This window comes from Sapajus apella, unplaced genomic scaffold, assembly GCF_009761245.1.
Source record: "Sapajus apella isolate SASKATOON/1434 unplaced genomic scaffold, GSC_monkey_1.0 scaffold1, whole genome shotgun sequence".
NCBI classification, from domain to species: domain Eukaryota; kingdom Metazoa; phylum Chordata; class Mammalia; order Primates; family Cebidae; genus Sapajus; species Sapajus apella.
In genome coordinates this window covers 65,282,224-65,296,272 of record NW_022436941.1, presented here as the reverse complement: position 1 = coordinate 65,296,272, position 14,049 = coordinate 65,282,224, and the positions used below count along the sequence as shown (strand labels likewise).

Here is a 14,049-nt window from a genome sequence, read left to right as displayed (position 1 = left end):
ACCATAATTTCTGCTAAGGGAACAAAACCAATAACAACTTTGTTGTCCTGGCGAGTCTGAATTTCCTGAATGTTTCCTCTTCTTTGTGCCAGATCTCCCAGGACAGGGCTGAGATAATCTCTAGCTACTGTAACCTCCAGATTCATCAGAGGCTCCAAAACTTGCTTATCAGCTTTCTTCAGAGCCTAAAGAAATTAAAGAATGTTAACCCCTCTTTCATAAATAAAAACTTAAATACTGCCATACTCTTAAGCCAGAACTCATACAAAAATATATAAGCTTGCTTTAACTCTTTAAAGGTAACATTTTCTAAGAAGTCAAGAACCTCAATGTTTGCTTGTATAGGAATGATAACAGAATTTATAGCTCTCTTGTGTGATTCAAGGGGGTGTTTAGAAAAAAGTCTGATTATAAAAACTGCCTGTGAACATGTGGTCAGTGTCACAGAAGTCCTCCCCTTTCAAAGATTCATTTATTCTATTTAAACCTGTTTCTGTTCCTGATGTCTATAATTATAGTCCATGCCACATACCAGAGAGAGCAATAAAGAGGGAGCTTTAAAAAAATGAAAAATTTAATGCAATAAGGTAGTAGAAACATGGTGTAAAATAAATCTTTTAGGCCAGGTGTGATGGCTCACACCTGTAATCTCAGCACTTTGGGAGGCCGAGGCAGGTGGTTCACGAGGTAAAGAGTTCGAGACCAGCCTGGCCAACATAGGGAAACCCCATCTGCACTAAAACTGTAAAAAATTAGCTGGGCGCAGTGGTGGGTGCCTGTAATCCCAGCTACTCAGGAGACTGAAGCAAGAGAATCACTTGAACCCAGGAGGTGGAGGTTGCAGTGAGCCACTGCACTCCAGCCCAGGCGACAGAGCAAGATTCTGTCTCAAAAAAAAAAAAAAAAAAAAATCTTTTCTTGCATAACTATCCATTTACAATCTTAGATTTCAAAGGCCAAGAAGAACATGCATATAAAGAATGTGGAAACTGAAAATGTCTTTCAGAATAAAATAATGGAATTGAAAAAGATGTAAAAATTAAGAAGAAAAATGCTACAACAAAGAAAGGGATTGAATTCTGTGTATCTAACTAAGGCATATCATACTCATGGAACTGTCCTTAGTCCTCTTTTCACAGTCCTTCCCTAGCAATATTACCTATCTGGAGAGCTTTAAAAATGCTTTCAACATGGCTTCCTCAAAAACTTTAAATCCTATGCAGCCCATAGTTTCTGAGTGCTCCAGTCTTGTACTCCATTGGCCTGCTTTGGGATAGTGCCTGAGTATCCTACAGCTTTCCAAGGTAAGGCTAAGTAAGCACAGCTGTCTGCAAGATCCGTGGTACTATACTCAGAAGAATCACCTTAAAGCAATAAGGATTAGGATACTTCTATACCTTTTGTACACATCTTGAGACACAGGCAGAAATCATAGTTGTGGAGGTACCAGGATGAACTGTCAGGGAATGTAAAGTAATTGCTACATCTTGAACTGGGGATCCAAGCAGTGGTCCTAGACAAGAAAAAAAAAATTGCATCATACTATGCTCGATGGGTAGTGATAAGTAACTGAGAAGTGCAAAGAAATAGAAAACACTAACAAAGTTAGGAAAAAGACTGAAATAATCTGTAAATATACAGAGTGATTAAATGGTTGAGTGTGCTACTAATGCTTACTCTCCTTTGAGTGACTTACCTTGGAGGCATGCACTGTGAATTCCATTTTCAATGGCCTGTTGGGAGACCTTCAAAAGTTCTTCACTGATACTTTCAGCATACTCTATCACTGGCATAAGAGACGATGTTTCAATTGGCCTTGCTTCCACTTCTACAGTCACAAGATGCCGTTTGTCTCCTAAAGTTCTATCTAAGGTGTCTGTAAACAAATTGAATATGGCACCTCAGAGATTAATTCTGGAAAGCTATCAAGGTACTATAAATGGCAAAATTATCAACAAGCTCAGGGTCTCATACAAGATAAAGTAGGAGACAATATTAACAATGGCACTAAATACAATACAAAAACCAGAGTAAAGAGTTCTATCAACAAAGCATCTGCTTCTATGTAGCTCAATGTTTAAAAGCTGCTTTGCATCACCTGTTATTTTAATGTTAAGATATGTTAAGGCACGTGTTATGAAAATTATACTTTTAAACATTTTGAAATATTTGTAGGTGATTGAAATTCTTTTAGTTACATATTTTTAAATAAAAATATATCAAATGATAAAATCTTTAAATGTACAAAGATAAGCTAATGAAAATTAAATTATTTAAAAAAAAAAAGAAAATTAAATGATTTTTAAATCCTGTCAACTCACAAAAATGTTATGTTGCGTATTTTTCCAGCAATACTGTTTACTATTTCTTTCCCAAAAAACTAGTAAAATTTTTTTGGTAAGATTGAAAACAGTATCTCCTATTTGTTAACAACCAACAATCTCCAATATTTTACTCTGTCTGTTACCAACCTCCAACATTTTACTAAATCAAAACTATGTCATATTTATGAGAGTAACCATGTAATGCAGTGACTCGTGACCCAAATTCAAAACTAAGAATTAATTATAGTCTATAATTCTTCAAAATTCCTTTTTAAGCTCACTTTTATACTGTGAAATATTTTCTATTTAAAATTATATAGGCTGGGTGTGGTGGCTCACACCTGTAATCCCACTCAGCACTTTGGTAGGCCGTGGTGGGAGGATCACTTGAGGCCAGGAATTTGAGACTAGCCTGGGCAATACAGCAAGATTCCATCTCTATAAAAAGTAATAAAAATTAGCTGGTTGTGGTAGTGCACACCTGTAGCCTACTTGGGAGGCTGAGGCAAGAGGATTGCTGGAGTGCAGGAGTTCAAGGCTACAGTGAGCTAAGATCTTGCCATTGTATGCAACAGAGTGAGAGTGTCTCAATATATACATACATGTTTATATATAAGTAACTATACATATAAAATATATATGCACAAGCTAAAAAATGAGCATTCATGAAACTACTAAAAAGAGTATTACCAATAACTAGATGCCTTGTGAAGCAACCACTATCATAGATTATTCTCATTATTTTTTTTAGCATTGTATCAAATATGCATGTATCCCTAATCAATAGTTTACTTCAGCTTCATTTTGAATTTGTTATGCCATATGTATACTGCAACTTGCTTTTTTGTTCCACATGTTTGTGAGAGTTGTCTGGACTATTTTCCAACTCTTGCCCTTCTCCCCAACATCTAACAGTCCGTACTTGTCATCCAGTATAAGGAAGAACCCTCCCTCTTCCCTATTTATCTATGTATTATAAGTATGAACTTAGAAATTATTTTTTCCCAATTGTCTATAATTATTATACTTATCTTGGTATTCAAATTAATCCAGCTTTGGCCAGTAGAGTCTCTTCAAGCTGCTTCCTATGTCCTTATATGCCCTTTTCACCATCATTTTTTGAGCATTTCCTCTCTCACACACAGCATGATATTCCACTACCATTTTTTATGCTTTATTTCGTTTTTAATTAACAAATAATTATATGTATTTATGGGGTACGTGATGTTTCCATACATATATATATACATAATGGAATGATAAAAATCAGGCAAATTAACATATGTATCATGTCAAAAAACTTATTTAAGATTTTAAATATACATCATTAACTACAGTCACTATGCTATGTAGTAGATCATCAGAACCTATTTCTCCTGTCTAACTGAAACTCCGTACCCCACGTCATCAACATCTCTCCCATCTTCCCAACCCTCAGCCTCTGGTAGCAACCATTCTACTCTTTGCTTCTACAAGCTCGACTTTTTAAAATTCCACATATGTGAGATTATGCCCGTTGCACCTCACTATTTTTGATAGTTTCTTGTTCCTAACACAAGTGACCCTTGAACAATGTGTGGGGGTTAGGGGTGACAATCCCCCATGCAGTCAAAAATCCATGTGCACATTTTGACTCTCCCAAAACTTAACTACTATAGAATACTGTTAACAGGAAGCCTTAAAAATAATATAAGCAGTCAATTAACATGTTATATGTATTTTATACTGTATTTTTACAATAGTATAAACTAAATAAAATGTTACCAAGTAAATCATAAGAGAAAATATATTTACTACTCATTAAGTAAAAGTAGAACATCATAGTCTTTATCCTCATCATCTTTGCATTGAGTAGCCTGAGGAGTAAGAAACATTTGTCTTGCTGTCTCAGGGATGGCAGAGGCACGACAATAATCCATGTGTAAGTGGACCTGGACACATACTTCAAACCCATGTTGTTCAAGGGTCAACTGTACTTTCCCCTCTTTTATTTCTTCAAAGATAATATTTTATATTCTGCATCTCATAATTCCAATAACTGAAGCCTATGCTGGTGTGAATATGATTTCTATTGCCTTTTTGCTCACTGTGCTTTTTCTCACGGTTTTGTGATTTAAAGAGAATTTTTTTGTGAGTAAATATTCTTTTCTGTGTGGGATTTCTTTTTTTTTTTTTTTTTTCTGTTTTGAAACATCTCGCTCTGTTGCCTGAGCTGGAATGCAATGGCACTATCTTGGCTCACTGCAACCTCGCCCCCTAGGTTCAAGCAATTCTCCTGCCCCAGCCTTCTGAGTAGCTGGGATTACAGGCATGCACCACTATGCTGAACTAATTTTTATATTTTTAGTAGAGATGGGGCTTCACCATATTGGCCAGGCTGGTCTCAAACTCCTGACCTCATGATCCACCCACCCTGGCTTCCTAAAGTGCTGGGATTACATGTGTGAGCCACCATGCCTGGCCATGTGTGGGATTTCTTTGATGCCTGGGTTGATAGATATCTTTGGGGAAGCCCTTTTTTTCCAGGTTCCTTGGGATACTACCAAGTCATGAGCACTTTACAATAAGTTCTTCTTGGTGTGGAGTTTTTCAGGGCATACTGGTTCTATGAACTTAAGTTAAAGACCTGTACCCGAAGCCTATGATTACGAATTCTCAGAAATCTTGTCCCCTTACCACAGAGACAGACAAGTTTCCTTGCCCTCTGCTTTTGTGGAAAGGACTTTTCCTAGTTAATTCTTTCCATGAGGATACTGCTCTCAAGCACTAGGGTTAGAGATGATTACAGATTCCTCCAGAATAGCTATAGCCTATGGTGCTGACTTATTTTCCTAGATTACTATTCCTGCTTCCTTTCTGACCTCTGGAAATTTCTATCACATTCTAGTCAGCTCAGACATTCATTTAAAAGTTAAGAGTTTTCTAGCATTTTTAGTTTTTCCAGATAAACAGTCCAGAAAGAGAACTCCTCATGCTATTTGCTCCTGTATTCTGCTTGTTTAATTTTTCCAGTTTCAATGAAATGTAACCATCAGGACTTTTGGTTATCCTAAACTCTTTTTTGTTTTGTTTTGTTTTTGTTTTTGTTTTTTACAATTTCCCACAAGCCTGTCCACATTTTCTTCTTGGGGGTGAGTAGCAATAATTGTTGTCATGTTCTATGGCTTAAGAGAACCAAATTAAAATTCTATGTAGAAATATTATGAGTTCTTACATTTGGGAATAGAAGTATAAAAACTATACTTTCTCAAGATTACTATCAGCACAGAATAATCATATTTATTAAGTACTAAAACTGACTTCCTACTTTTACTTTATAGAGTAAAAATAACACATTGACTTGAAATTCTTAGGCTAGTTCTGACAGTGAGGACTGGGACAAGCCATTGACTTCAATGGCTTACCCTATCCCAAGACCACTGAAAAGCACATGTGATTGATGAGTGGTCATCCAGGAGATGTTTTGGGTGACAATGAAATAGGGCTTTCTGTATTCAGAACAAAATCCTAAAAAATAAAAAACCCACATATATTAAAAACTGTCTCCTCTCATAGAAGATATTAGTGACTGTGAACACTGCTTTAAGCAACTAGAGAGAGAGATAAAAAGAGAGAGAGAAAACAAGTCCTAAGTTTTTTACTTCTTACCTGTGGCACGAGCTGAGTTTAGGATGGTCTCTCGATATGCCACCTGGAGAGGTCCTAGATAGGTCTCCAGTCCATATTCCCTCTTGATTCGATCATGAATAATCTCTATATGTAACTCCCCCATACCACACAGAATAGTCTGGTTACCAGAGGAAGGAAGTAAAACAAAGATTAAGGGTAAATTATATTTACTGCAATATATTTTTCATTAATTACAGTTTCCTTTGTAATTCTTTTTGGCCAGGGGCTCCTACATCAAAACACTGCTTTTGACTTTTCTGACTGGAATAATTAATCAATAAAAAGTGAATTACTTGGCCATTCTCCTCTTCTTCGATAGCTGAATTATCTGCTGGGCAAGTAGCATCTGGCTAAGACTAATGATGCCAACGCTTAGCTATGTACCAACACTTCCCAACCACAAAGCCAAATTTCTGGCCAATGGAAGATGAATTTAATTGATGTCGGTTTCTGGGTGGTGCCTATAAGAGGAGGGTAAAGCCCCTTCCTTAATAAAAATATAGGCAACTGTCATGACACACGAGAATGAGGGCTATACCTTGTAAATGGAGGGAATGACCTTTCTCAACAACATGGGCATTTCCCAATCATCCAGGGCAGTTTACAGCTTTGTAAGTAGTCAAAACCTTCAGACTAGCTTGAACCGTCATACTAAGGAGAAACTTTTATCTGTTTTGAACCAATGAAGACTAAAGGTATTACTGTGTTAGCTTGTACCTATGGGAGGTACTGGAGACTAAAGGTCAACTACATGGACAGTATGTGATCGAGCCCCAATAATAATTCTGGCCACCAAAGGCTTGGGTGAGCTTCCCTGGTTGACAATACTCTGCCAAGAGGGTAACATGTCCCTGAGGATAAAGGAAGCACTGCAAATGTTTAAAGCCCTCTCAGACTTTGTTCTATGTGTCTCTTCCTTTGGCTGATCCTAATTTAAATCCTTTTGCTATAATAAAACTGTAATCATAAATTTTTTAAAAATCACTTTAAAAAGTTAAAAAGTGAACTATTTGGGAGAGAAGCAAACTAAAATAATACAAATAAAATGACTTGTTTATAGATATCTGTACATGTATACTTGCAAATTTATACTATGCTGCATAACACAGGATGGCAGAACATGTGTTTGGATAAAAAGTGTGGAAGGCTATTCACCAAGTTTTCAGTGGTTACCCTGTAGAATAAGATGGAGGAACAGAGAATGGGACTTAATTCTTTGCTTGGTAGATTTGTATATTATTTGCTATTTTTTTTAAAGTAGTGTCAGTTTTTATTTTATTTATTTTTTCTGAGACAGGATCTCATTCTGTCACCCAGACTAGAGTGCAGTGGTGTGATCACAGCTCACTGTGGCCTCGACCTCCCGGGCTTAAGCAACCCTCCTACCTCAGCAACCTAAGTCGCTGGGACCACAGGTGCATGCCATCATACCTAGCTAACTTTAAAATTTTTTTTGTAGAGACAGTGTTTCCTTATGTTGCCCAGGCTGGTGGATCCTGGGCTCAAGCGATCCTCCCAAAGTGCTGGGATTACATTTCTATTACCTAAATAATAGGTTTTTAAAATAACACGTTTCTGTTTTAATTACTGTTATGGTACCCTTCAGTATCAATTAAAATAAATTACTAGCTCATTTGGCTGGCATTTTGGGAAAATAAAGTACTCCATACTTTCTAGATTAACTAAATCAGTTTATCCTTTTTAAAAACAAATTTATAATCTTTTTAAGAAACTCCTTCTAACATCTTATATAAACATTACCCTGCACTCCTATAAAGAGGATGCAGAATATAATTTAATCTTTTCTTGATGAATCAAAACATCTGTTCTACTGTGCTATATTATACAGCATCTACTTTAAAACTCCACTTCCTCTCACATTGTTACACTGTAGTTTACCACTTCTCTACATTTTAGATGTGTTACCATCTTCACAAGCACCTTCCAATCCTCCTCCTAGCGTGCTGCTTTTATAAGCCTTAGCATAAAAGCCTCAAGGCTTTGTCTTGATTAAAACTTATTTCAAAATTTCACAAAAAGCTGTCTTCAGGAAAGGTAAAAAAAAATGTTGGAGAACAGTTTATATATGTGAAGTGTAATTATATAGAGAATTAAGGAAAATTTGTTTACTTAGCTTGATAGTCAACATAAAAAGCAGGAATTTTTGTATTATGAGAGAATCAAAAAAGAAAGGTTTTTCTTTCGGGGCACAGACTAATCAATGTTTTACACACACACACACACACACACATGCGCGCACGTGCGCTCGCTCGCGCTCGCTCTCTCTCTCTCTCTCTCTCTCCCCTCCCCTCTCATAGAAAGGCTTCTGAAGTAAGCAATAATACACCTACTTGTCCAGAGTCAGGATCTAGTCGCACTTTCAAACTTGGATCTTCACGCTGAAGACATTTCAATGCATGTTCCAAATCTAAGGGATAAACAACTGTTACCTTTACATTTCATTTTTTTAAATAACTTACTAAATGTTCCAGTGGGTAAAACAGGTAGATAAGCAAACAAATTTTGAAAAAAAAAAAAAAAAAAAAAAGTTTTGGCTGGGCACAGTGGCTCACACCTATAATCCCAGCACTTTGGGAAGCTGAGGCAGAAGGATCTTCTCTAGCTACACTAAAGCCCAGGAGTTTGCAACCAGTCAGGGCAACATGGCGAAACCCCGTCTTTACAAAAAAGAAAGAAAAAAGAAAATTTCAAATAGCCATACATACTGCAAAGACAAAAACAACGTGATATAATAATGATGCGAGGCTACTTGAGATTGGGTGGTCTAGGAAGGCCTCTCCAGGATTATTTAAGTAAAGACAGAAATGAACAAACAAAAAAGAAACCTATAAGCAAAATCCTGAAGAAAAGGAATCCCAGATAAAGGGAATGGCTATACAAGGAACAATTTGCTGTTGGGAAAAAAAGCAAGAAGACTAGCAGCTAGAGATCAGTGGGCAAAAGGAAGAATAGCATCAAATAAGGAAGGAGATGTGTGGCAGGGATCATATCATGTCAGGTCTTGTAGGCCATGGTGAAAAGTTTAGGTTTGCACTGCAAAGCCACTGAAGGGTTTTAAGAGGGGCAGTAACATCATCTGATTATATTTTCCAAAGATCAATTTAGGAGCTAACAAAAAAGTAAAATGCCTTCAGAAAAACTGGCAATAATGAGGAAGTGGCAAAAGGAGGCTAAAATTACATCATAAATAAACAGATACCAGTATGATGACTGATGAATTATCACAACCACAGAGAAAATATATATTTTAGACAGCATTAAATATGCCATCTAAAGTGATATTTTAATATACTCAATTAACTGATAAGTATACTCTCCCTCTTGTTATAAAAGATATATGTTAGAAGTTCCACAGACAAAGTGTAGCTAAAGAAAAGAGCTGAGCACTGGATTAATGAGCCAACCTTATCAGTCACGCATTCAAGGTATCTTAGGTATACAAACCAGGCCTTTTAGACCCATACTATCCAAATGGTAATCATTAGCCATTTGGAGGTATTACTGTTATGAATTGCCAGGTGCTGTAAATGTAAAATAAACACCAGGTTTCTAAGACTTAATATGAAAAAAAGAATGTAAAATATCTCAGTAATATTTTTATATCGATTACATATTGAAATATTTTGATACATTATGAAAATTTGTTTCACCAGTTTTATGTGGTGAAAATTTCACATTACATATGTAGACCACATTATATTTCTATTGAACAATACTGTTCTAGAGCCTTGACATCCCAAAGTGGGCTCTAAGGACCAGCAACACTGGTAACACCCGGAGCTGACAGAAATGCAGAATCTTAGGTTCTGGATCTACTTAGTCAGAGTTTTACATTTTAACAAGAATTCTAAGAGATGTGTATGCATGCTCAAGGTTAAGAGGCATTATTGTGGATATTTTATTTTTAAGCACATACAGATAAAGAGAGTACATGCATATGACACCAAGTGACTTTCGGAATAAAAATAACGTTTACTGTAAAATAAATTCATTCAAAAATATTTGCAACGTTAGCATTGTAACAGGTATCAAGGGTTATAACTGGATTAAGGGGTAAGTGCAATAAAAGCACAGAAAAAGAAACATGTAGGTACGCTTGAAGGAAGTCTAAGTAAGGGAGCTTTGGTAAATCCCTCCCTCTTGGGGGGCTTAGGACCCCTAAGCTAATGCCCATTAACGAGACTTTGGACACCAAACTTTTTCTCCTAAAGTAGTTAAAGGCTTGAGTTCTTAGATGAAAAACTGGCTGGTGCAATTTAACTGCAATCCTGCAATTTGAATGTAGGTGCTCATGCTGCATTTGAAATATAAAATAACTCTCAAATATATTTAAAAGAATCCATGGGTTACTTTGTTTGGGCAGCCCCTGCTCTTATGTGCCTGGCCATTCCTGATAGAACCAGCTTGGCTAACTCTGGTATACATAGGCAGCCAGATTCATCATCACCTGATCCTTCTCCACTAGAGTCAAAACTATACCTAGCTGGCCTTAAGGCATTTAAAGTAACAAAAAAATTGCTGTTGTGCCCATTTTAACTTAGTGCTGTTCCTTCAGCAAGTGGACCCGAAAAGACTCAGTTTCATTTTCTTTCTGTACGAGGGGTCGTCTTACATCTACACTCAGATTTCTCTCATGTGAACTCCATCTGGGGAGATAAGCAAATGTAACCTCTACTGGGCTAAAGATCCTTCTACTTTCCCCCCACTGGGTCCTGAGGAAGACAAGGGGAAGCAATAACAACTGCTTTTGTTTTTCCATAATCTCTGAGTCCAACTTGTTTTCAAAGGAAAAGGGGCTTTAATGCCACCTCCAGAACAGAAGGTTTGTCCTTAAACAGTCTAATACAGGAAATTCAATGAGAGCCTCATAAAGGGTGATGCTTGAACTGAGACCTAAAGGAAGAGTGAATGTTTTCCAGGCAGTTAAGTTCATGGGCTACTATTACAATGCAAGAGAGAACAAATGAAAAGAAATAGCAATGCAAAAAAGAGCATGGTATCTTCGGGAAATCACAGCTACTTTACTGTGGGAGCATAAGGTGTGGCTATAGTTTTATTTTTCTTTGGGTTAAAGAAGAGGGTCAAAAAGAAGGAGGAAGTTTCAAGAAATGAAGCCAGGCAAGAAGTCTGTGGCAGAGACTACTAGCAGCCTTCCACTCCACTCTGCTGCTGCCTACTTAAAAGGCTGCTTTTACAAGACTTCCTTGCAACAGGTGGCCATGTGTCTCATTGCTAGCCAATGACATACAAGAAATCTTAATAGAAAAGGGGTATATCTTCTTCCTTCCCCTTACTCCTTTCTGTTGTCAGGAACTCCAAGGTGATGCCCAAGGCTCCAGGAGCTATGCACTCAGAAGGGCAGGACAAAAACACTGGAGCCTGGGTTCCTGACAACATTGTGGAGCCACTCTAATCCCTGGCTACCAATTCAAGGTTTCTGTTACGAGACAGAGAGAAATAAACTTTTGTCCTATTAAAGCAATTGTTATTTGGGGGGGGTTCTACTATACGTAACCAAATCTAATGGAAACTATAATTGGAATCATGGGCATTACATATCACACTTAAGAGTTTGGGTGTGTGCTAGAAATAATGAGAAGCCACTGAAAAATTCTTAGCTAAAATGCTAAAGAACAAAATATCTCACAAAAGGTCAAACAAGATTATCCACAATATATAAATATCTTCATTGAGTTCTAGCGGTTGAGCTATAAAACAGCATTTTTATACATAATGATGAGAAACTGAATGGGTTATAAATCAGTTACTGTCTAATCTAATATACTAGAAGGGCAGTTCTAAGGCCAGTTACTTAGAATCCTATAGATAGCACTACAAGAGTAAGGAAGAATATAACACGAGAAGAATGGCCAAGAAATAAAAAAAGAAAAAAAATGAAGGCATTTGTAAAAAAAAACAAGACCAACCACAAGAAATGTTTACCAATATATTCAGATAAAATATAATTCCATCACATAAGAAATCTCTTGAGGGGATGTTGTAAGTGTTTTATATAAATTATCAGAGCACTAATTAGTTGCTACACCAAGACCACTCATACCTGGCTGCTTAGCGACTGACGGGGGTTCTATGGTACAAAAGAAAACAGGTTCTGGAATTTCTACTCCAGCCAATAAAAGTCTCTCTGCTTCATTGTTTTGTCTGTGCTTCTTTTCTCCCTCCCTTTCTGCTCTACGAGCTGCAGCTAATGCGCTGGACTTGGATGAGACAAGGGTGTCTCCAGTGGCAGTCTGCAAGCAAACCAGATGACTTGGAACAAAAGAAGCATTTTGCAAGCACTCATCTTACACCAAGAACCACAATATAAGAAAAATTTTTGTGACATTTTCTTTTCATCAGAACTTAAAAGAGAAATAAAATTCAAAAAGCTCATTAATAACTTTGCATAAGTGAAACTAATTTAACTTGCATAAAAATTCTATCCAATATACTATTATAATAAATTCTAACAAACAATAAAACATAACAAACACATAACAAACACACACACATATACATCCAAAATTATTTGGCAAAACAAATGTACCTTCCTAAATGTTCAAGCATGACAAGACAGTCTAGGGAGAAGTCCATTAGAGTGTTTTATTACCCATAAGAATTTACTCTTTTTTACAGAAAATCTTCTATTAACTTAAATATACAATTAGCAAGAATACCCTTAACTGTGCAGATTGCTGGTTTCCATGTAGAGCACAGTTATTTTTTAAAAACTGTAATTTTACTTTTAAACTTTTATATCATGAAGTTCTGTGCCAGTTTCCTTCTCTGTAAAAGTAATCTGATTGAAGCAATGGTTTCAATGTATTTGTAGAGCTCCCTCAAATACATGTAAGGAGGTCCTGCCTTCAGGGAGACAGAGGGGACATTCCAATGCCAGAAGTCCAGTAACCAGCCTATGGGAATTTTCGACTGAAGGATCTTCAAACTTGAAATCTCATGATCTTCATGAAAAGTAAAAATGCTTAAAATAACAATGTTTAGTACATATAGGTTAATGAAAAAATATTTGATTTAATCCACACAAATGAAATATCCTTAGTTTTAACCCATCAAAAATAAATACAGCATCAAGTATTTTCATCAATTCATCCTACAATTATCTATGGAGTGCCTACTCTATGCAAGCACTGATCTAGGGACTGAAGATAAAGCAGTGAACAAAAAAGACAAAAATCCTTGCCCTCATGGAGCCTTCACTAACAAAATATCTTGGTATTACCTGATGAGTTATAAGTCTAGGTTAAATTTTCTGCAATGCTCAAGATAGGAATAAACCCAATGGAAACAAAACAATATTTTATATAAACTTAAACACACACATATCTATATACATATATATAATCCATAAACAGTATGTTATTTTACCTGGATTTGAACTTTATATGAATACAATCCATCCTATCTGTGGTCTTCTGTAATTTAATTTTCTTCCTGGTAAATGTATGAGATTCTGCCATGCTGATAAATATGCCACAATATTCTTTATTGTACTATTGATGAACATTTGGATTATGGGTTTTTGATATTACAAGTTGACTACTTATAATTAAACATTTAAGCTGTTATTTCCTAGAGAAATCATTTGGTCACTTACATGTTTAAGCCCAACAGTCAAAGCAATGTTACCAGCAGACAACGAAGAGATTTCTATATGTTGGTCAGCAAACGGCAAAAGCAGACGACTTATTCTCTCCCTGTAAAACCATGATTTATATTAGTAATAGTATTTTTAAAGAAATGAGTACAGTTTTACAAAATAACCCAAGCTTCTACTTACGTGCAGTTTCCATTAATATTATGAATGGCCAATTGGGGTTTTATCGTGCCTGAGTAAATGCGCATAAAAACCAGTGGTCCTCGCTGCTTGTCGTGGAGAACTTTAAATGCCAGTGCACATAAGTCACCCTTATACCACTGCCTATAAAATAGACATTCCAAAAAGGACTATGAAATACACTTCCCACAACTGCAGAAACTTAACCTTAATGTCCCCAAAGACCTCTTTTATCTTCTA

At 36.4% G+C, this 14,049-nt stretch overlaps 1 protein-coding gene across 4 annotated transcripts in view; it reads right to left on the bottom strand.

Moving 5' to 3' along the window:
- The window catches only part of GFM2 (GTP dependent ribosome recycling factor mitochondrial 2), a 49,969-nt gene that overhangs the window by 1,145 nt on the left and 34,775 nt on the right, over positions 1–14,049 (bottom strand). For 3 of the 4 annotated variants that reach the window (XM_032278284.1, XM_032278299.1, XM_032278294.1), the window contains 8 exons: positions 13,813–13,953; positions 13,630–13,729; positions 12,076–12,265; positions 8,345–8,421; positions 5,973–6,111; positions 1,697–1,876; positions 1,398–1,513; positions 3–185 (listed from right to left, as the gene is read on the bottom strand). In XM_032278284.1, coding sequence (XP_032134175.1) covers positions 3–185; positions 1,398–1,513; positions 1,697–1,876; positions 5,973–6,111; positions 8,345–8,421; positions 12,076–12,265; positions 13,630–13,729; positions 13,813–13,953 — 1,126 coding nt within the window. The remainder of the gene's footprint in view (positions 1–2; positions 186–1,397; positions 1,514–1,696; positions 1,877–5,972; positions 6,112–8,344; positions 8,422–12,075; positions 12,266–13,629; positions 13,730–13,812; positions 13,954–14,049) is intronic. The other variant, XM_032278286.1, reaches the window with a different exon arrangement.